This window comes from Symphodus melops, assembly GCF_947650265.1.
Source record: "Symphodus melops genome assembly, chromosome: 10".
Taxonomy (NCBI): Eukaryota; Metazoa; Chordata; class Actinopteri; order Labriformes; family Labridae; genus Symphodus; species Symphodus melops.
In genome coordinates this window covers 4,871,327-4,894,773 of record NC_136700.1, presented here as the reverse complement: position 1 = coordinate 4,894,773, position 23,447 = coordinate 4,871,327, and the positions used below count along the sequence as shown (strand labels likewise).

The 23,447-nt window shown below is 41.4% G+C and overlaps 1 protein-coding gene across 1 annotated transcript in view; it reads left to right on the top strand.

The window, feature by feature from the left end:
• The first annotated feature begins 679 nt into the window (after nt 1–679).
• LOC306831058 (protocadherin-16-like) overlaps nt 680–23,447 on the top strand; it is a 75,189-nt gene continuing 52,421 nt past the window's right edge. The window contains exons 1-2 of the mRNA XM_079354923.1: nt 680–1,169; nt 6,687–8,498. Coding sequence (XP_079211049.1) covers nt 6,708–8,498 — 1,791 coding nt within the window. The 5' untranslated portion in view covers nt 680–1,169; nt 6,687–6,707. The remainder of the gene's footprint in view (nt 1,170–6,686; nt 8,499–23,447) is intronic.

Genomic DNA, 23,447 nt, shown 5'->3' with positions numbered 1-23,447 from the left:
ATTACAGATTAAAGCATGGCTCCTCTGGGGGAGCAGACAGGAGATGTAGGCCGTGCTCTTTGAAAGAGTCACAAGATGTAAGGAAAAGTTAGGGCCATTGATTCTTTTCTCGACTCAGATGAAAAACACCCGCAGGAGGTCTTTTGACTTCAAACATCTGAAGGAAAACTGTCTATCTGTATGAAAGCTGTGTCTCCCCATGAGGCTGTGGTTGTGTTATGAAATACAGGTGAATAAAAGAGAGGCTACAGGAACCCTGAGTGCCTGAAAATACAAGACATTTAACTATTTATTTGAATTTTAAAATTCATCATCAAATAAAGAAAAGACAATTATGAATGTAATATATTCAAAAAAAGTACATATTCAAACGTTAACATAAATTGCCCCATTAAATCTGATGTCTAACATTTCAGAGCTCTACTCCACCCAGGTTAAAGCCATCGAATTGTTTTGCAATATGTGACCGGTACCCTTATCTAAACTTGACCTGACTGTCATGTTTTGTTTTAACTTGATATCCTGTCATTTAAACCCGTGAGGCTGCTCTGTGATAAACCTGAGAAAAAGTGTTTCTGATTTACACTTCCCTTTTGCAGAGGATGGTGGCACCAAAGTTCAGCAATAACCTGGCTCTCCACTGTGCAGCCGGTGTGTCTCCCTGTGGCAGCCACAGCAGCAGCAGCAGCAGCAGCAGCACTACGGAGGAGGAGGAGAAGGAGGAGAAGGAGAAGGAGGAGGAGAGGAGCAGGAGCAGGAGACTTCACTTCGTCACGTGTTGAATAAATTAGATTTGGAGAGGGACGTCCATAGCTCGGGCCCGGACTGTTTGGTTCCAGTCAGCGTGCTGCAGCAGATACACACATATTGGATGCCGACAAGTTACCGTTTACTGGAAGAGGGGGACAGAGAAGTTTTCCAAGTTTTACATTTATCTAGAAACGTTTCGTCCGGCGAGATATCCGAGAAAGAGAACTAAAGAGTGTTTGAGCTAAGAAAGGTTTTTGCGCGCAGAAGGAGGAATTTACAAAGATTTCTTTAAGGAGCCATGTTTCTGAAGTCCTGACATGGATTTAACTTTTACTTTGAACTTCTTAGGGGAGTAATAAAACAAATCTGGGTACCTGGAAATTCGGCTTCTTTAAAGCACAACAGAGCAACAGATGAATGTAAGTACCAATCACAGCATGTCACAGACCTCACACCGAACACAATAGAAGCTGAGGAGAAGTTGTCATTTATTCTTAACAACACTTCTAATCACGTTTTTCCACACTTTACAGCCATCGACACACAGCTTAGATCAGAATTGTTCGGTTCCTCCATGACTTGAGACGATGCCCTTTCAATTAGTTTCCCATACAGCTGCCTTGCTGCTATGAAATGTTACTATTGGATGCGACAGTTTCAAAAGTTGTTGACTCACATTTTACAGTATAGTCTAACACTTAAAGCAGCATTCACATGCATGTTTTGGGTTCATTTAAACTCCTAAATGACATTTTAGCTCCAGATGTAAATGTGATGATGTCGCGAGCGGAACGCGCTCAGCTCGCGCGCACGCAGCCTACTTGGAGGAGAGAGACAAATATTTTAACAGCATGTCATGTCGCACTTTCTTTTTTTTTTTTTAACTCCTCTGAGACATTCCTTTCAAATTGGTCACTCTGTGGAGTTATTTGATTGTCTTCAGTGCTGCCGCTGAGCCTTTGTGCCTTCCCTCTCACTCCGGTTGTGCACATACCAAGTGATTACCCACATGTCGGCACAGTTATTGTGTGGAGACTTGCGTTCATTGACCGTGAATGGGTGTTTCTTTCCCTCAATTAATGAATTAATTATGTCTCCGCTGGGTTCCATCACTTGCACTTTAGCTTTGAGTGTGATGGTTGCCATGGTGCAGCTTTCTAACTCTGCAGCCTTTTTTCTAACTTCAGACTGAATAAGGAGCTCAGACTCCTCCTTGGGTTTTGTCACCATGCACCAGTCATTAGTTTCAGGGGAACAAGAACAGAAGACTTGAATCTTCACAATGGTCACGTTTCCACATGTGCAGTTTTATTGTTACCAAGTCTGACTAGCTGGACTTAATACTTAATATAATTGTTAAATTAGGCTAATTAACCACAAGAGTATCAAATAACCTCTACAATTCAATAGTCAAGGCTTTATTGGTCTACTCATGTATCCAATATTACCTGGCCCATCCTTCAATGGATTTTATTACCTGCTTACTTTTGGAGTTTTAGATATGTTGATAATTGCCTTCAGTATTTTTGTTATCACCACATTACATAAATATTTAATGTGCCACTATTAAGGCTGGCTTGATTTCAAGTGTATTACTTCTAGAGAACAAAAAAATGCAGCTCTGATGTCGAAAACCAAAATGTGGACCTCCACAGATTTTATTACATTCCAGGGACTGTGTCATAAAGCCTCAAGACAATGCATGAAGTAATCATTTCACCAGTCTTGTTTTAAAAGATGAGTTCCAGACTCCTTAAAGAGTAATGAAAAACAAAATAAAAAAAGAGTAACTCCCAGGATGGCTTCAATCACGTCACCTAAAAATTTCCCTTCAGCTTCACAATTCTACAAACTGCCCGGCTCGAGTTGTTTTTACTCATCAGTCCGATGTGTAGCTGCTGGAGTTTGTTTTCTCATGCAGGATTACACCCTGTCACCTCCAATTAAAAGTCTATATGCTGGGTGCAGAAACTGCAGGTATAGCATCAATTTATGAAATCGGTAGACCTATGTTCTGTTTAGAAACACATGATATTGTGAACATATGGGCTGAACTTTGACTCTTCTTGCAGTAATGTTGTCCTAACACAGAGTTTACCCTGCTACTGTAACTCAGTGCACATGTGTTTTTAATGATGCAACATCTCGTATATCAGATGGAGTCATCTTCAAAGCAAAAGGTTTGTGTTTTTTTTAAATCCGTAACATCTTACAAAAACAGCTGTACAAACCCATGCTGCTCTTGCTGTGGGAATGAGGTGATTCTTCTTGTGATGGACTCACAGTAACCTTCAGCTAATTGTAAAAAACAAGTCAATAAATCCTCCCAGTACAGTTTTTGTTATACCTTGGTGCATGTGTATCTGAGGCCTGCATTAGCTTTTTACATTCAAATAGACGAAGACTCATTTTGTGCACAGAGAGATGGAACTTAAAAGAATTGAAGAGTCTGGCAAACCCTCAATGTTTTAGTTTACTTTGTGCAAAGCCTGTCATCCTAATGTCCAGTCACTCCGCAGCTCCCTCTGTGGTTTCCATTACAGCTCCAGTGAGCCTCAGGCTGTGCAGCATGTTAGTGAAACCACAGAAGTTTAGTTTGTCTTAACTGGAATCACGGTATGGAATAAGAAGTTAATTTTAAGAACCAGTCACTATAGATGTCCCTCGTGGTTTTCTTGTGGTGATAAAAGATATGTTCAGTGAAGTAGTGCACCTGAGCTAGTGTATTAAGGATCCTGTTTTTAATGAAATGGAAAACCTACGAATCATTATTTTGTTTTTTTCTCTCCTGACAATCAGATACTCTGGTTAGATTAAGAGCATCCAATTTAATCACAAGAGGCTATCTCAAATATCAGTTTGAATCAAACCCTTTGATTACAGTTTCAAGTTTTCAAGATTAGTTTTTGGCAATCATTTAATATCCCTAAGATATGTCAGGTTTGATGAAATGATAGTGTTTGAGTTGGCCAGTTTGATCTGCGGCATATCCACAGCATTAATTACAGTGCTTAAAAATACCTTTTAAGAATCATATTTGTGCTCTATGAGAGGTTTGGCAGTGATAGGTGGAATGTAGGTTTTGGCTCATAGAGGGAGGTAGCAGTGTTTATGCAGATGTACTGTCAGTCGTAGGTTTTGCCAAACCAAGAACCTGGCTGGTTGTCTTGATCCTGTAGTGCAAGGGAGACACACAATACAAAATATTGAAATGTGAAAATAAATAAGAAAGCATTGATGTATGTTGTTGTAAAAGGTGAAAATCTGACACATTTCACCAAACGTGATAAGGACCACAGTGCAGAGGTACAAAAGCAGCACTAATGTTGTCATCACTCACGACTGCCAGGGATTTGATGCTGATTCCAGTCATGCTAGCAAATTACCCAGAATTCAAACAGAGGGTTTCATTCTGCATGTAAATCCTAGAAACCTTGGGTTTTGTCTTTGACTTGCTTGAGAGAATTTCAGAAAGTGGGTCAAGATGATGATAGTGACCACCTACAACAGCATGAACATACTGTGTTCACATATGCTGTTCTTTTATTTAGAAAATCACATCATTTATTTTCTGCTGATGCATCCTCCATAACAGCTTAACTAAACTTTTTTTTTTTTTTTTTTTTTTACCCAAGGCACAATGAGACTGGCTTACTAAATGCAGCCTTTTAAAGTTAGAGAGCCTCTGATTCCCTCCCCCCCACTACTTTCCCTGAAGCCCCACACAAGTAGGATGTTAGATTTAACATCCTGGCTACAAACTTGGCCACCAACTTTTAGAAATGCAATTCACTGTGATTGAAGTCTTGGTAGGAGGTAGCCATTGTTATATAACGTCATAACTTTAAAGTTCAGAAACTTCTTTTTGACTTCACTCAGACAGAATATTTCAAAACCATGTGTTCTTCTTGACCTGGTATTCTGCAATTAGCCTACCCGACTGTGTCTGTTGAATCCATCAGGTTACTCTGTTCTGCAGAGGTCCTCCACTGTAGCTCAACCAGAGAGAGCATTATTTCACTTGTGGCATTTGGACAAAGATTCTGGCCTTGAAAAGCGATCCTTTGTGCTTTGGAGAAACCTTTTCAAAAGTGCATCCCCAGTGTTGCAGTAAAGTAGATCAAAACTGGGCTTTAAAGTTCAAGATCTGTCAGGATTTTCAGAGATGTGCTTATGTTTTGGCCAAGTACAGCACTCACGAAGCAACCCATACGGTATGTGATGGAGGATTAGGACTTCTTTCTGTACAGTTCTGTCACTGGTGATTGTTATGGTCGCTTGTGGATTCAGAATGGAAGAATTGCATAATCTGCTCAAGAGTTGAGAGAGTACATTCAAGGTTCCATATAATGCCCATTTTGAAGGTTCATGCATCTGTTTTATGTGCCTGCTAAAGTACGTTCACAATCGCTAATGTTCGGAAAAAAAAGTGTCTGTTTTCATGTACTGCCGCTCCATGCAGGCTCTCACATCTGCCCTCGTTTCTGATTTTATTTTCCATTGTTTGTGATGTCACAACGAGGGGGGCGAGGGACCGAGCGTTACATGCAGCTATTGCTACTGCTAACAGAAGGAGGTAGGAAAAGCCACGTTTCCACAGACTTTAAAGCTTTGCTCATAGATGTACCTAAACATGCACAACACACCTGGAAAGAACACTAAAGAGCATAACAAACTATAAGTTGAACTTGAACCAATTCATGACTTTAAAGTTAGTATCTTCAGTGTTGCAGGATCCAGATAACAGCTGACTGAAATTAGCCCTGAAATCTTGTGTGCTCATGGCCAACTTCCAGCAGCCCTCAATTAAAATGCTGCAGAGCCAGAAAAAGGAGGAGAGGTAGACTGCAAGGAGCCCTGCAACTCTGCTGTACTGCTCTGTCACTCAAACACACTGTCACCACGAAGGCTGAGACAGATCACCACGCTGCATTCGGGGACACATGGAAGGCATTTAATGTGCCATGTACACATACAGTATCTCATATTGACACACAGATACACAGATGTTTTATAAATGTTTCCGTGCAGTTATCAGTAGAACTTAAGTTTATAATTTGATAAAGTATGATGTGCCATGAACGTGCACACATGTCAAAACAGACATGAATTACATGAATTTACCCAAAACCACAGACAATTAAATCTGCTGTCATTATTTAATGAAAAAGACTCTATAGTTGTTGTGTGCCAGACACTCTGAGGTTTTGGATTATGCTGCAGATGGTGACAATGTTGCTGAACAATTTCCACACTGCTCCAAAATGTTTCTCAGTCTCTGTTGCAGATCCTCAGCTGTGGTGTGGCTTGATTGCCCCGACTGGGCTCATTGTTTATACAAGAAATTCTAACACCCTTGTTCGTTTTTAAATATCGCCGTTTGAATATATTCCGCTTGGCTTAACATTCAAACTATTCATTTTAAAATGTACATCTATTCAAAGACCAATATTAGCGTTGGGTCATTTAAATATTGAAAAGGATTCGTTGACGGCTGTTTGAAAACATAGCTAAATGTGATGGCACATTAATATGAAATCCAGGACCTCACCTCACAGACTTCATCAGTGGTGCTGCACACTGGTAGTGATTTGTGCACCTTTTTAATTAGAGATGAATAACTCCCTGTCTGAGGTAGTATGCTGTGGCCTGTGGTTTGACGTTTTGTAGGGGAACACTTTCTGGTATGTAGAATGAACAAGGTGTTAAATTATTAAGTGGACTAAGAAGTGTCGGAAAATTTTAAGTGCAGGGTATATTGTAGGTGCTGTGGCCGGGATCAGGGCCAATAAAACATGTGGGAAAGTGTTTAAGGCGTACACTTATTTTTCTTAAACTTACTAACTTTTTATATTGAAATAATTCACCTTTTCATATTTGTTTTACAGCTGTCATGTTTTCACATTTCTCAGCTTTTCCTATCTGTGTGTCTTCAGGTTTAAAAAGAAGGAGCCAATATGAAGACAGCTGCCAAGGGTTTTGGGAAGTCTATAATGGACTCTTCAGGTCGATGGAACAGAAGAGTAGTGCTGATGATGTATGTGGTCTTGGAACTTGTAACTGTCCATTCACCCATCGTCCTGGGGACTCTTGAGCTACAGCTGGACGAGGAACAGCCCGCAGGCACAATTGTAGGTGACATCAGTGCAGGACTTCCTCCTGGCATTACTGCATCCCTGTACTTTATCTCAGACCATGAGGGCACAGGTGTGGGTTCGGATTTGGATATAGATGAAAGTACAGGCATTATTAAAACTGCCAAAGTTCTTGACAGGGAACTTCGGGATAGATACAACTTCATTGCAGTCACCATGACAGGTGTCACTGTGGAAGTGACAATCAAGGTGATCGACATAAATGACCACGCCCCAATGTTCCCAAGAAAACAGGCCACCTTTAAAATCCCTGAGCAGACTGCCATTGGCACCAGGTTTCCTCTCGATCCAGCTGTCGATGCTGATAACGGCCAGTTAACAACACAGGGGTACCTTATCAAGGACGGAAATGTTGGCCAGGCATTCACATTGGAGACAAGGAGGGGCAGCAACGATGTTCTCTATCTGGACTTGGTGGTCAATGCATTTCTAGACAGAGAGAAAAGATCCACCTATACCTTATCTCTGGAGGCTTTTGATGGTGGTTCTCCTAAGAGGACTGATCAGATAACGTTAGATATAACTGTACAAGATATCAATGACAACGCTCCTGTTTTTAACCAGAGCCGCTACCATGCCATAATATCTGAAAACCTGCAGCCAGGAAGCAACATTCTGCAGGTGTTTGCCACAGACGCAGATGAAGGAGACAATGGGATGGTTCTGTATGAAATCAACCGACGACAAAGCGATCCAGACCGTTACTTTGTCATCGACTCTCGCACCGGCATCATCACTCTCAACAAGCCACTGGACTTTGAGATGAGGCGGGTCCATGAGCTGGTGGTGCAGGCTCAGGACAATGCAACCCAGCCAGAGGTGACCAATGCCTTTGTTACCATCCATGTAAGAGACTACAATGACAACCAGCCCACTATGACTATCATTTTCCTCAGTGAGGATGGATCTCCAAGAATCTCTGAAGGTGCACAGCCAGGCCAGTATGTCGCTCGGATTTCAGTCACTGACCCAGACTATGGAGAGTATGCAAATGTCAATGTTTCGCTAGAGGGAGGAGATGGAAAATTTGCCCTGACGACCAAGGATAGCATCATTTATCTGATCTGTGTGGACCAGATACTTGACCGGGAAGAGAGAGACACATATGATCTAAGGGTGATGGCTACAGACTCAGGAACGCCTCCTCTCAGGGCCGAGTCTTCCTTTGTCATCCAGGTGACTGATGTCAATGATAACCCTCCTCTGTTTGACCAGCCAGTCTACAGGCAGGTTATCCCTGAGGTGGTGTTTCCAGGGAGCTTTGTGTTACAGGTAACAGCTAGAGACAAAGACCAGGGACCCAATGGGGACATTAACTACAGCATCCTGCAAGACCGGGGTACTTACTCTGACTGGTTCAGTATAGACTCTGTTACGGGGATAATCACCACTCTTACGCAGCTGGATTATGAAAAGAACCCCAATCCAAGTATAACTGTGGTGGCAACAGATGGAGGGAAACCACTGCTGTCCTCCACTGCTGTGGTAAACATTGTGCTTCAGGATATAAATGACAACGAGCCTGTATTTGAGAGAAACTTCTACAATGTTTCCGTCATGGAGAACTCAGCTCTAGGAACCTGCATTCTTGAGGTAGGATATTTTTTTGGAAAGTTTTTTTCATTCAAAGTTTAAGAGTTGATTGATTTTGCAAACACACTCCTGCACTTTTACACTGAGCTTATTCTAAAGTTGAACTCAGCCTGGGGCCAATAGTGAAGAGCAAAACAAATGAGAATTTATTAGATAAATAGGACAGGAATTTGTCAGACTTTCGCTTTTTTTGCATTCCCCTCTGAAGAGTTATGTTTTAATGGTAAAACTGTTGAAATTGGACTGCCTTAGTGAGGATTTACCTGCAGATTTAGGCCAAGATGATCTCCTTGGCTGTCCTCCCCTTCACCTCTTAAAATGTTTCCAGGGTAACAGAGGCAGTCCTCTGTCAGCCCAGGCACAAAGGGCTTTTTCACATATCCACAGACAAAGACAAATTCAGGGCTTTATCGAAAGAAATAGATGTCACTTCACTCTGAAAAGGCACCTTAATTAGGCTAGTTGAGCGTGAGAAAAAATGGCTTAAGACGGCAAGATGATTTAAGGTTTAGACAAATTACAGCAACCCCAGTGACTGTCTTGCTTGATTAAAGAGTTTTTTTTTTCTCAAGTAAATTTAATGCCATCTCATAAAAGACACCAATTTACAAAACAGATTATCAGTTGTTTAAATCAGACAAGCACAATTCAGCATCTTCTGTTGTCTTATTATAATAGGTGTTTAACAAATTCTATTACACAAGAGTCTGCAGTAGTATTACATGAATCAAGGAGTTGGATGCAGAGTTCAGTCCCGACAGAGGGCTAGGAGATGAGATCTTGGCCCAGGGTTTGGCCTTGGGAGAGGGAGGGGTGATAGGAGACGCAGGCCTTACCGCGACTCCTGGCTCAAATGCAGAAATAGAAGCTGTAAGGACTTCTTCTGGGAGGCCCCCTAATTATAAATCACAGGGACCACAAGGATCAGGAGAAAGGGGAACATACTGGAATTGATCATGGAATTTGAAACAGAGTCAAAGAACAATTAAAAAATGTATGCTTTGGAGAGCTATAAGTCTCTACAGTAACTCTTTCCATTGTGACCTGAAGTTCATGGTTTTTGAGGACATCCTAGACTATATGGACAGAGTTTTTTCTTTTATCTGCATTACCTCAAGAAGCATTACTACCTGCTCTCAAACTCTCAGAGTATGACATGTTTGATCAGTTGGCTCGCACTATGAGGCAGTTCTTTAAAGCCACGGCTCTCTGGCCTCTCTCGGGCCTGCCTGGATGCTGCAGACATGCGGTTGGCGGGCCATGTGAGAACAGACGGTTCTTACTCTGGGTGCCAGCTCTACATCCAAACATCTCAGCAAGACATCTGATGTCTGCCTTTCTTTTTTTCGCACATGAAATTCCCACTGTTTCCCCTATTTCCCCAAACCCTGGTCTGTCCAAATACCCATTTCAATCTGGGTATTGTGACCATTAATTCAAACGTTTGAAGTGGCTCGATTATTTTCCTCTGCAGGTCACCAGCACAGCAGTTCATGATTATTCTAATATAGTCTGGCTCCACACTGCTATGCCTGTGAGATTTTGCTTGAACATCGATTGGTTTATGGATGACTTTGAATTAGATGTGTGGGGAAAACAGATAACTAAAAATAAGGACTTAAGCCTATTAACAGCAATCAGTCTTGTAACGCAATATGCAAGATCTACTGCAAAGAAAATAGGTCATCCTTGAGAGTGGAAATCAAATACGACATGAAAAAACATCTTATAAACCACAGGCTTCATTGTGGAATGTGTTTCATAAGCCATTATGATTTTATTTTTCATTATTAGTTTAACAATTGTTTTTGATTTTGCAGAAGTCAAATATAACGGTTACTCAAAAGATCTGATGCCATGAGGAATAAAATTAGTTTGGTGTGTACATATATTTATTTGAGGTACTGGTACACTGTGTTTTAATACAATAGTTTGAAGAGTAATAGGAAAACGTACAAGATTCAAGCAAATTCAAGAGGTTATAGTTAAAGCCTTTAAGCGTTGCACATTTGATTCCTGACATGGCTGAAGTGTAAAAAAAAAAAAAAAAAAAGATGTCATTCAGGAAGATGAGGAATATCATCAAGCCTTAATGTGTCCAAATCCAGTAAAGCAAATCCTTGTTTTCTTGGCTTTAAGAGGGATTTATCATCAATTCTCCTTTGTGTTATTTCACTCATGAAATGATTCCCGTTGGTTATGTCAGAATCTCACATTGGGGAATAATTTACACCTCATCGTGTTGTGGTTTTTAGTTGGTTTGGAGTGAATTGGCCCTCTGTCTGTTTCGGGGTGGTGGGGGCGGGTGTCGTTCTGGCTCCACTAGAAAGGTGAGAGGGGGTCTCCAGGCAGCTGAGGGGGAAATGAGCCCTGACAAGCGCTGGCATGAGTGGCGGAGGTGACACAAGCGGGGGGGCTTCCTCGTCTGTCTGTTGGGCTGTCCCTCCAAATTCTTATCTGATCTCACTTCATTTCTCATTAGCTGGGTGTGAGGATAGGCCAGACCAATTTTTTTAAACCTCTCTCCCCTGTGGTCATGACAGAGTGGACCGCTTGTCATAGCTGGAGCCTCTTTAGCAACACGAGACCGACGCTGATTGCAATGATTGCAGGAGCAAGTACTTCCATATTTTTAATGGTTGAAGCTGTTGCAAAAGCTTCTGCTTTGCCACCCAAAGTGCTTCCTGACTGAGCGCTATCTTGGCAACTTCTTGGTATACATCACATCCTTTATCTATTGTGAGGAGTTGTGTTGCTTTGGCTGTGAGCAACATGATGGGCCAGTTTTAAGTCTTTTTATAATCAGTGGAACATGAAGTACCTCTCAAACACATTCATTATTTCATTGAAATCTTGAAAGGCAGCCTTGTTGAAAGGGGTGCCTCAGTAGAGTGCCACTCTCCATCATTTCTTCATTCCTGCCTACATAAAAGCGATCCATCTATGTGCAAAAAGACCACTCATAATTGCCCTGGAGAGATTTGAAAGAATGTGTTCCATTCACACTGGTTTCCACAGTTTTTGTGTACTTACGTGACCACCTACTGCTGACTACCAGACAGAGTCTAATAACACTGATGCCAATACTTTGAGCCATTGTGTCCCTGAGCTTTATTACCTGATTAAAAAATGCTTGTACCGCAGTGGTGTGAGGTAATATCTAATCCAAAAATGTTCATAATGCGCTCTGCAGAACAGGATAATGATCTGTTATTCACAGAATAATTATGGGAGTTTCTTTTATTGGTGAGGGGACTTTGGGAAGCCTGCAGAGCTGCAGTACACAATCTGCCTTTATTCTTTTGTTTGTGCAAAATAGCAATCTAACATTCCCAAGACTTATTTGGTATTATACATTTAAGAATTGAGCATCCTAAAACGTGACATCTAGTTACAGTAAATGATTGAAAGAAATGTGCAATTGGAATTTGACAAAATGAATTTATTGTTGAACATGTTTTGTAGCTCTCCACAGAAAAGCTTCCCTCAGCAATTAGGATGCTCCTCTTCTCAGTCTAAACCCCATATGGCACCACCTTTAAATGCAGTGCATACAAATAGCTCATTGTGATTATCTCCTAAAATAAAATTCTGCAGAAAACAAACAATGTTACATGACAAAATGAGACCTGCTGCTCAGTCACATTGACACATTTACCCTCTGTAATCAACTCTTTGAACTTGTCAAAAAGAACTTTGCTTGTGTAGCCAGACTATGGAGATGAGTGAAATTGCCAGTTTCAGAACAGTATTTTGGTACACAAACCGTGGAATTAGTTCTCACCCGACATTTTTCGAGGGATGGTTTGTGTCAAACAAAATGTTCTCTTGTCTGTTTTAATATCAGACTGGCGCGTCTCCGGTGAGATTGGTTTAGCTTGAGGCCAGCTGACTCTGCTTTTGGTCTCTTCTGTTTCTTTTTCCTCGTGCTATAACGACCCAGCTTCGCTGTGGCTCTGTGGTATAACAGTATTTCAGGGAATGGTGAAATTGCAGGAAACTGGATGTGCTACTTAATGTGTTCACAAATGTAATACTTCCTTGAACACTTACTCCTGGGCCTTGCAGGGGCACTGAAGCGAACATAAACACTGATGTACATCTGGATGGAGTGTGGGTGTTCAGGTCAAAGTTGCTGTGCTCGAGACAGCCAAGCGCATTTTATTGTGCTCAGACGTCCGTCAGCAAATCCACTGCTTCTCTTTTTCCAAAGAGGAGAAAGCTGTGGTCAAACTTTTTATGATGTAGGTTTGAAAACAGAAGCTGGATGGAAATATTGCTTATTAGGGGTAAACCAAATCTGCAAGAGTTTGAACACTAAATCTTGGAACAAGAAGAGCCCTTATTTATGAATTGCTAGTATAAGTAAAACATGTGATTGATGTGAAACAATTTTCATTAGAGTCAATGGTGATGTCCTTAAATTGCTTAAGTCAAACTCGTTGTCCAAAAATCAAATACTGGATGGAGAAGCAGAGCTTCTCATATTTCAGAAGTTAATGCCAGTGAGCGTTTGCCTTTTATGCTTGACAAATGACATGAAGGGTGCATCATTTATCAAAATGACTGTTAACAAGCTTATCTAATTGTTTCAGCAGAGGTTTGTTGATGCGAGAGAGCCAATCCTTTTAAACAGTCAGGGTTTTGACTTTGTTTAACATTTTTAAAAGCCTGATGATTTGAGTCCATTTTTTTTTTTACCCTGCCTCTTAAAATGTGAAATTGTAGCCGTCAAAGGTGCAGCCTAAAGAAAGTGAACCTTGTAAAAACATGTAAACAATGCTCTTGATGGATGTTATGTGGCTGCTGAGAGGTAAAGCAGTGTAGCAGTGTTTCCAAGCTTTCGGAGTGATGATAGAAGGTCAGTGAGGCATCCGCGTGGTGTAGGCTGTGACTGTGAAGCAGAGCAGTTTGTGTGACAACAGTCTGCTGGAGGGGTATCCTGCCCACATCTGCTGAGGAAGGAAGATGGGCTTATATGGCGCTCTCATGGGATCAGAAATTTCATTATTAGTCTTTCTACTCCAGGTGAAGCAGACGTTTGAGTACTGCGTCCAAGTTCCTTTTAAAGGGTGTGAGTGTAGTGAAAGGAGAGAAAGAGCCAGGGAGAAAAGAAAACAGTCGGTCGTCTCCAGGGGGACTGTCGGACTCTGGCAGCTGTGACAAAGGCCCGACTCAGCAGCTGGATCCAGCTGTTTATCCCTCCTTTAACATCTCTCCTCTGTCTCTGAGGGGTGGGATATCCCGAGCCCTTTCCTGTCTCTTTGTCTCTTTTTACTCTTTCTCCTTGTGCGTCCAGACTTCTTATCTCTCGCCACTTCCTTTTCCCACACTGCTGCGTTCCCTCTGTGATCCAGTTACACCTCTTGACTTCCCCTGGTTTCCCTCTGGAGTGGTGACAGTGGGTTTGAGGAGATGAGAGCAGCACATCTGCCTGCCCAGGGACCCTCAGGTCTCCCTGGTTGACCTGAACACACCGCCTTGTGCTTCTCATTCAAGGGAGGCCCGGGATTATCCAATTTGATGATGCAAGGCAGAAATGGGTGTACATTACCAACAGAGTGAAGTCAGACTGCAGGTGTGTGTCCCGTCACAGTCAGATTGTCACATTGTTGTGTTCGAAGCACTTTTGCTTGACCTTTTTTAATCGAGACAATTATTCACTTTGCCTCCTCCTCCTCCTTTGGGACAGCTGAATGGGATGGCTGAGATAGACTGAGGCTCAGTGTGATGGGGCCTGTCAGGCCTTCTGTTGTCACAGCTCGTGGTCGCCCTTGCACATGTGCAAGACAGTTGGCCCCGCAAAACAAGCTGGGCATCAGGAAGCATCATCTGCTGGTGATATTCATTCTGTTCCAAAGCAAATCAGAGCTAAATCATCCATCCAGTTCCCTGCTGTCTATAAGACGCCACCAGACTGGAAAGCAGATGCTAAGTGACAGCATGCCAGGTAAAAACGATCATAAACCATAAAGGAACTATAAGAAACCAAGGAACCAAAAATATACTTCTTCTCCTATGCTGGTGAATTTCAAGTAATGTATTAATCAATAATAGTTTGCCAACATGTTGTATTTTACTTTCACATAACTGCCTCTTTCCAGAAAAGCATGGACTATATTTATACACAGCCCCAACATTTCTTAACCACTGAGCAAATTGTCTCCATATCCAGAACTCGACTGTTACAAAGAATGCATCGCTTTTGTCTGCCAGCAACCTCAGCCCCCCTTCAGCCTCTGCCATTGCTGCTGCAGACTGCCAGTTTGAAAAAAAAAAAAACGCATGAGAAGAAAGCTACTGAGCACAACAAGCTCGTGAAAAGATTGGAGCGTTCAGCGACAGGGCGTGTGGTCAGATCATTCTATTTCTGCTCTCAATTAGATCAATCTGGGTTTTACCTCCAGGTCGAGTTATGGCTGCGGAGGTAGCCGGGTAGAAGGATTAATCCATTTTATGCCTCTCATTTTAAAAGTGAGAAAAAGTTCACGGGGGTGGTGTTGCTGCAGAAGTTGTGAAACGCAGAGGAAAATAAAAACAAGGCAAGAGGAAGTTTTCAAAGCGGAGGCTATACAGTGGTCAGTAAATGTGGGAGAAACGGACGCTGTGTGTGCAGGATGTTTTCCACATGCTTGTTAACAGTAATGATGCTGTCAGTGCTCTTAGCTCCTGTGTGAAATAAATGATCGGTTAGGCCTGTGTATTGAATTTGACTGATGCTCATTGGTGATTTTCTAAATGTTCTATAAAATGCATTAAAAAAAATCTGCATTCATACATGTCAACTTAAATGAAGGAGTATGTCAAGAGAACATTTGGTGAAAGAATTTAAGGGATCAAATACTTGTAGCGCTGGTTCTGTTGAATATGTGTTTTAAAGACTTGTAATACGGAGTAAATTAGCAAGAGAGAACAACACACCACACAGAGAGAGAGAGAGAGAGGCTTGTTGGGTGAGACACTCCACTTTTACGCTGTGGTTCCCCCACTTTGTCTGTCTTGGCTTTAGACAGAGAGGCACCCAGGCCTGCTCACACCAGACTCCCAGTCTGTGTGTACTGATGCTCCATGGTGGTCCACCCTCACGCTGTTGGTTTCATATCTTGAAACCTTCGCCACAAAGACCAGAACGCCTCTCGTGTCATAAGGGAGGACATCTGTTCTGCCTTATCTCCTCTAAGGTTCTACTTTCACCCAGCAGATTAGTCGTATTAAGGAGACAACTGCTTAGCTTAACACTGACTTCATCTGAGCACAAGCAGCTGATTTCAAGATTTAGTGAGCGAGCTAATTACCGCAGGGCTGCGTTCCTCATCAGTAAGGCTAATTTGGTCTGGTGCTGCAGAGTTTACGTTGAGAGTGGTGTGCTGCTTCTTTTAACTGCCGTGTTGAAAGGCTAAGTCTTTGTTTGGATTGTTGTGTATAGCCTGGTGCTGTGAGGAGCCCGGAGGCAGCTTGGGGAGCAGTGGGACTCTCTGCTGTAATTAGGCCGAGCTGGTATTCAGGAGAGCAGGACTCAAGATGTGTGATGTGGTGATCAGAAAAAGTGAACAAATTGTCCGGGACTTTGCTGTGTGTGTTTGTGTGTCTTGGTGTAGACTACGTTTTAGAGTGGAAAATTCTCTAATCAGCGCCCTGGGATCCTCCCAGATTGCGTCACAAATGCATTTTGTGAGATCCAGATCATCAGCATGGGAGACTCAGGAGCCTACAAAATGAATGATAGGTTTTTGGCTACCCCTGGTGAAAATCATACTCTGCACCTTCTTTCCATTCCAGCGTAGGTTGAAGGCTGGACATTCAGCTTTGTGATTTGATAAGATGTAAAAAGTACAGATGACACTGTCACGTGTTTTTTTTTTTTCATAGAGTGACATGCACACTGGCTCTTTCTTGGTCTTTTACTGGAGGTGGATTACTCTTTGAGCCCCTTTTAAAAAAAAGCTTCATGATTAAGTGCCAGAAAAAGTTGCATTGTCTGCAGCGGCTTCTGAGAAGTCAACTAGTATACTCATAGCTATGCAGACAGGGAGCTGGTCAGTGCAGGAGCCAGGATAATGGAGAAACAAGTTGTTGTTGCTTTCAACGATCCAATTCATCACAGCCTGGGCCCAAGGCATCCAGACATCTGGTTTGAGAAGATGTCTCTATACTTCAACCTTGCTGTGTCTTTATGTAAGATCCCTGCACAGTGTTCATCTTTGGATTCCTGATGCAACAACAGGAAGGATCAAGTCCCAGACATATTCTTGTCATGTTTTACAAAATCCTGTTTTATCTCTTCCATACCTCTCTGCCTTACTTTACAATAAGAAGTCTTTGGAATGACTTATTCTCACCGTTCTGCACCAGAACATTCCAAGACATTTTTGTTTCATTAGTAATATTGCTTACATGTAATCTCACTGAACGGGTGTGTTTGGGTGTGCAGATGTGACGGATTATGTTTTTTGAACCGGGAGAAAAATAAAGTCACCTGTTGCTATTGTTTCCTAACAACAAGTCATCCCTAACCGGAAACCTGATTAGACTGAATGATAAAATGATTGATGATGCAATTTGCCTTTTGTATGTGAAGTCACGCCATGCAGGGATCAACCTTGCTCAATTCAACCTTTTTGCCGTTGACTGGTTAGTTTGTCCTTTTAACTTTTTAGTAATACAGCGAATTGGTTTGACTATTATGTTTCCTTTTTCTGTCCAATTCACAGTTTTCAATTACGAAGTCACTCGTTTGTCGCTCGGTAGGTTTAGATCAATTGAGCCTTTGTTTTTGAGGAAGTTTTCCCATTTTAAAGGACATTTTTCAGTTGTTCAGGACCAAACTCTTTTTTCATTCAGTCATTACCCTTGCAGTCTTAAGGCATCCTCATGGATTCACCAAGACTTTAAAGAGAGGCAGTTTCACGTGGTTGATTTTGACAACATGTGAAGAATCTCCTGGGCTCTGTTGTGGATGTGTGGTCTCCAAAGCAAACTGAATATTTGATCAGACTGGTGAAATATATATTTTTATTGTGCTGCTTATAAATAGATAATAACCTCATGCATAAGAGCTTTTTTTTTTTTTTTTTACCATAAATGAATCTAGAGCTGCTAAACTAAAGTCGCATTTTAAACTGTCCATAATGATGTCATTACTTCCCTAATGTGTCTCTCAGCTCGTTTAGAATCCTCTAATGTGTGTGGTTGTTTTTTGTGCTGCATTAGATATATCACTCATTAGTTTGAGGTCAGTTAAAACATCTGACATTTATATTAATAACCCTGTGTTTAATGTGAGAGCAGATTCTTTTCTGCAGTCGCCTTTTTTAGTGAATATAGCAAACTGAGTACATTATTTCTGTAAAGGGGAAAGATGAGAAAAATAATAAGGCTCCTTTTTCTGGCTTGAAATCTCACATAGATTCAGCTCTTACCATGCCACAGTTCCTGCTTCGGAACCATTTTTTATTCATGGGCCTAGTCTCTTTTTTTTCTCCTTAAGCATACTAATTCTACACACTAAGGAGCTTATACTGTATGCAGGTTTCTTTTCTGCCTTTAACCCTTTATTTTACCATTTAAAATGATCTGCCCTCAAATCTTCTGCCCATGTCCCCTCTCTACTTTAACAGAAGTCAAGATTTGGTCTTCAGACGAGTTTTGCCGCCTCATTTTGCTTTCTTTGGGGGGGCCTCTCCCTCCTGCAGTTCTGTAAATGACTTGTAAACAGACTGTTTAAGTGTGAAGTCACCCAGTGCCCTGTTCCTTCCGCTATTTATTCATCACACTAACACATACACAGTGAAGTATGTTGAATGCTTTTTTTTTCTAAAAAGCTGGAGGCCAAGCTCTGAAATGCCCTTCAGAAAGTTATATCTGCAGGAGAGACAAGAAAAAAACAGAAATGAATATGGAAAACAAACACTTTTTTAAAAATGTTGTATGTCAGTGATGGGTCCATTATTTGATGTCCTTAAATAAGAAAACATGTTGATGATTAATCCTGAGAAGTTCTCTTTAGAAAACAGTCTAATAACCTGTGATTATGAATTATACATGAAGTACCCGTTTTCTTGTTCAAGAATGGGGGAAAGTGTGAAAGAAGAAAAGAATGAGTGAATAAAGAACAGTACTTCGACCTGAGTACTTTTGGAGCGACTGAACGAAGGAAGTGGAAAATGAAACAAATGGGGAACGTGAGAGGAGGAGGAAGAGTGAGAAAGAAAGCAGATGCTGAAGGGAATGGGAAGACAATTTACCTCATGCAGCGTGTGCAGAAGTGGCGTGTCGATGAAGCTGAAGTAGTCCTTTGTTACCATGGCAATATTGAGAAACGAGGGGAGGCTTAAACAAGGAACCTCATCGATTTCATGGGCAAATCATCATTAAAATGAACGCTTTCTGTTGCACAGGACAGTCTGTGAATGAATGGTGCAGAGGTGAACTCATGAAACCTTGAATGCTCAGCTGCTCTGACTTTCTGTTTTGTCAGGACACTGGACTGTAAAGAGTTAAGTTGTCCTTTCTCCTGAGTTCATTACTGTTTCTCTTTGGACTGTCTCAGCTATCACACGACATTATCAACACATCCTAAGGGTCTGGGGAACACGAAGCAGGGTCCGAGGATGTTTGTTTAGAGATAGAAACATCATGATCTCTTGGCCGGAGAAGGTACATTTATCCTGGTGTATAAACAGAGGATAAACTGAGCTATCCGATGAATCTATATTGTATATCCACAGAGGTTTTTATTCAGAGGGGGAAATCGGGGGGAGCACAGGACTGAATAGTTTATTCAACATGTCCCCCCACCGGTTGTTGTCAGTGGTTGGGCCTCTGCATCTGTCATGAAGGACAGACATGGGGGGAGAGTTCACAAGGCTTTCTCTCTCTCTTTTTTTAAAGCTCAAACTCTGCTCAGATGTCTTTGTCCATGCTTTTCGTCTCGCTGCAAGGACTTCCTTCACTCTGTCCCTCCGGCCTCCTCTGGGCACTGATAACACATTGGGGGCATCCTAATGAAGTGCCAGCCTGATTAGATTCAATTTGTCCTTGTTTTCCACATGGGAGGCGAGAGCTATCAGTCTAAAAAACACTTCCCTTCAGAAACAAAACTTATCCCACACCGACATCCCCTTGTTGCCCGGAATTGCCAAACGAATACTAACACTCAGACTTTATTTCACTGTATTCATGTGAAGAAACAAAAACAAATCAGTGGACACGACTGATGTGAGTTTTCATTTGTCAGAGATCAGAGGACGTGTTTACTTGAAATTCACATAAATAAAAAAATGCCTCGTCTCTTTGATTCAGAAACATTGGTTTTCAAAAAGTATATATAACAAGCACGTTTTATTCCATTAGTGCAGACTCTATAAACTCACCTATGTTTAATTTGGCTTCTGCTGTTCGGTCTGATCGCTCACAGTCAACATTTACTTAGTTACAGGAATTAATCAATGAAATCATTTAAGCAGAATCTTCACTATAATCTCCCTCTCCTGTCGGCCATCTCTGAGAAGGATTTGAAATGGATGGACTGAACCATGAACTGATGTCACTTTATCATCACCAAAGGCTAAATCCATCAGGACAAATTCTTCTATCTCACATGTCATAAAACTATTAGATTCCATTGACGACCCAGTAGATAAATCATTTCCCTGGTCACTTGTAAAATGTTATTTTTGTTATGGTGGTTTTAAATGATGGTTGTTTTTACTCTCTGCTTCCTGTTGCCACTTGATGTATTCTTGTAATCTAATTTGAAGTTTGAGGACAATGAAGGTAAAGATTCATCTGAGTTGTAGGATAAAAGTCCTCTGAGAGCAATCAGCTACGTATCTATACAATGTCCCGAAAACTTGAGTAAAATGTGTCCAACCATCTTTAGTCATTTAGTTGAAGTAAAGGAAATGGTGTTATGTAATAGCATGAGAGGGATAATTTGCACAGTAGTTTGCATGCCAGTGTGATCTTTTCCCAGTCTGGGAAGGTTGGACAAAGCTTCAGCTTTTGGCCAGTGTTTGTGCAGAAGGAGAAGGATGCATCAAGATGAGGCCAAGCTAAGAAGAATGTTGGCCTTGACATTGAGGAGACAACGCTTCAATCACAGCAGAGCCATACTCACAGAACTGTGGGATCAGAAAACAATCCAAGACATCTTTTTTTTCTTGGAACCTTCTAATTGTGCACAATTACGGGTCAAGTACTTCAAAAAAGGAGCTTAATGAAAGAAAGGAGGTGATACTGATGTAAGAAGCCCTACACCTTTAGGCTATTCTGAAGATAGAGATGTTCTGTCACCATTTTACAGATACCAAGAATTGACCAGTAACAGATGACACCTCCTACAGCAGTGCAGAACAATTTATATACATATGTACTGTATACAGAATATATGTATAGCCTATATTATAGTACTTACCTTACATGGATTTAATTTTGTCACTATCATTGCTGAATGGCCTGTCTTAGTACATTGAAGGAAAACAGACTTCAGGGTTTGAAGCTGACTCTATGTTCACCTGTAACATTAGTCCTGACTGTTGAAAAGAGACTGGACATGTGGGCAGGGGTCTCAGGTCCTGAGTTTTCATCAAGGTTACTGCCTCTGCATATATGATTCACAGTTGACTGACTCAGCTAAACCAGACCCACTGTTCAGATTTGTATTCAGTATTTTTATCCCTCCTCCCATGTAGTCAGCCAGTAACAGTGAAACACGTGCACACGAGGAGTTATTAGAGTTGAATCAAAACGCGTTTTATTTTGTTAACGTCACATAACATAAGTGGAGCATTGATAAATGTCAGATTTAAAAATGTTGGATCTCACCAGCAGACTTGAAGGATCACAGCCAAAGCAAGTTTAGAAGAGTCTGCTGAGTTTCTAACTATAAAGAAATGAATGTGATCCAAATGAGGCCTGGGACATAGTAAAAATCCATTCAATTACAAATGTGTGCTGTGATGTCAAGTACACACAAGTATGTCGAGAATGGGCTGAAAATACAAAACATTTTGAGATTTAAAAGTTGGCAACTGAACCAAAGCTTCATGTTTGTTATGAAGTCCTGGGAAAAAGTCGGCTTCTTTCTCTGCTGCTTAATAATCAGGACTTTTTTGGGGGGATTTTTGTTGAAGAGTTTCTCTTTTTCCCTGGCAACATCTGTGGCAGTTCTGATATGACCTCTCCTTTGCTGACTCATCTTTAGTGCTTTGCCTTCTGTGTAGTTTATTACTGGTTTTACAGTGTGCAGTGAGCTTCATTAATTTGATCCCAGTGGTACTCGCTCCTATTTTCAAAGGAAAGAGTTCAGGATTTGGTGTGGTCTCCCTGAGGCCTGGGTGGTATGGTGAAAGGGATTAACGGCGTGACGTCAGAGTGCTCTGACTGGAAAGAGTGGCATGATATGCTCTCATAGTTGTGTTCACACTGGACAGTAGGTTAGTTTCCAGCCCTGCTAAAGCCTGGGAATCTTCAGATGTGGCCTCTGAAGGCAGCCAGTGGAAATGAACACTGTGGCAGCGGTGTGCTCTGTGGATGACAGAAAGGAAATTGCTCGCTCATATAGCACCAAACTAATTCAGGGTTTTGAAAATCCTTTCCAGGCTCACCAAAGAAGACTTTTTTTTGGATATAACTTTTATCTGCTTTTTTTTTTTTAGTCCATTAGATATCAAAAAACAAAGAACAGAGGGGGAACAGTGTTCCTCTAAAGCTGAGTGGCAGCCTAGATTGATGGAACAACCATTTAGCTATATTCATGCTATTCTGTAAAATAAATTATTCAAATGAATTCTACCCAGCCAGGAGAGCTCACAGAAAACTTTGTGTGAAACTTCTTTTTTGAGATACAGAACTGATTTAGCCTCGGCTGTTAGCAGAGTGATGGGCGATGCTGAGACGAAAGCGGATTGGTTCTAATTAAATCAAATCACTCCTTCATCTCTTGCCAGGGACCTTCTGACTCTGCCTCACCTTTTGCTGCAAAAACATCACCTCAAGGGCAAAATACATATAAATAGGCTTTCTCAGTGTTTTTCACCTTGATATCTGATGTTTTGTTTCTATTTTCACTCTGATAGAAACTTATTGTAGTTAATGTTTCTTCCAATCGGGAGTTCTGGTAAGCTGACCTAATTAAAGGTTTATTTACAAGTGCATCAGTATCCTTGTTGTTTCTTTTAACCCAGAGCTCTAATGTGAAGCGAGGGTTCCTTTCGAAGACCAGTCTAGACCCCTTTCACATTGAGCTTCCTGTTGCCAGGCTGTTAAAAATGCTGGAGGAGTTGCCACAATGTGCCTGTATATAATGGCTTATGGCACAAACACGGCGTTGTGTCCGTAGGGTCTGTTGGTGTGGGACAGCTGCTTTATGATGGTAAACTCCTTCCTGAAAGCTGAGGACCCCCTGCTAACTTGCCAGCATAACCACATTGTACGTGAATTGACTCAACGTGTTGGATTAGCTGATTAAATACAGTGATCCTTTCCCTCAAACGTGCAATCCTGACATTTAGGGCATTAGAATACCAACAAAGACTGTTCAATCTTTCTCAGGCTTTCTTTCTTGTTTATTCTTGGCCCAGTGTGAGGAAGACAGCAACCTGCATGTTAATTATGCTTCTCCGAGCAGCTCTATGGAAGAGCTTTCATGTAGGGATTAAATCAATGTTTGAGGGAGACAAACACGAGCAACAGAACCGCTTTCGGTCTACAATACTTCTGTTGTAGATTTTAATAAAAAGGGTTAAAGCACTTTGAATATATGGATACAGCCAAACCAGTGACAGGGAGCTCTTGCCATCTTGGCAAGTATCTTCGCTAAATAAATACAAAAAGACAGAAGGGGGAAAAGGCAAGTGAATATTGGAATCCAAACCAGAAAACCAAGCCTCGTAGGATTTTTTTATTTCCTTCTGTCATGCACATAGGTCGAAACAGATCTCAACAGCC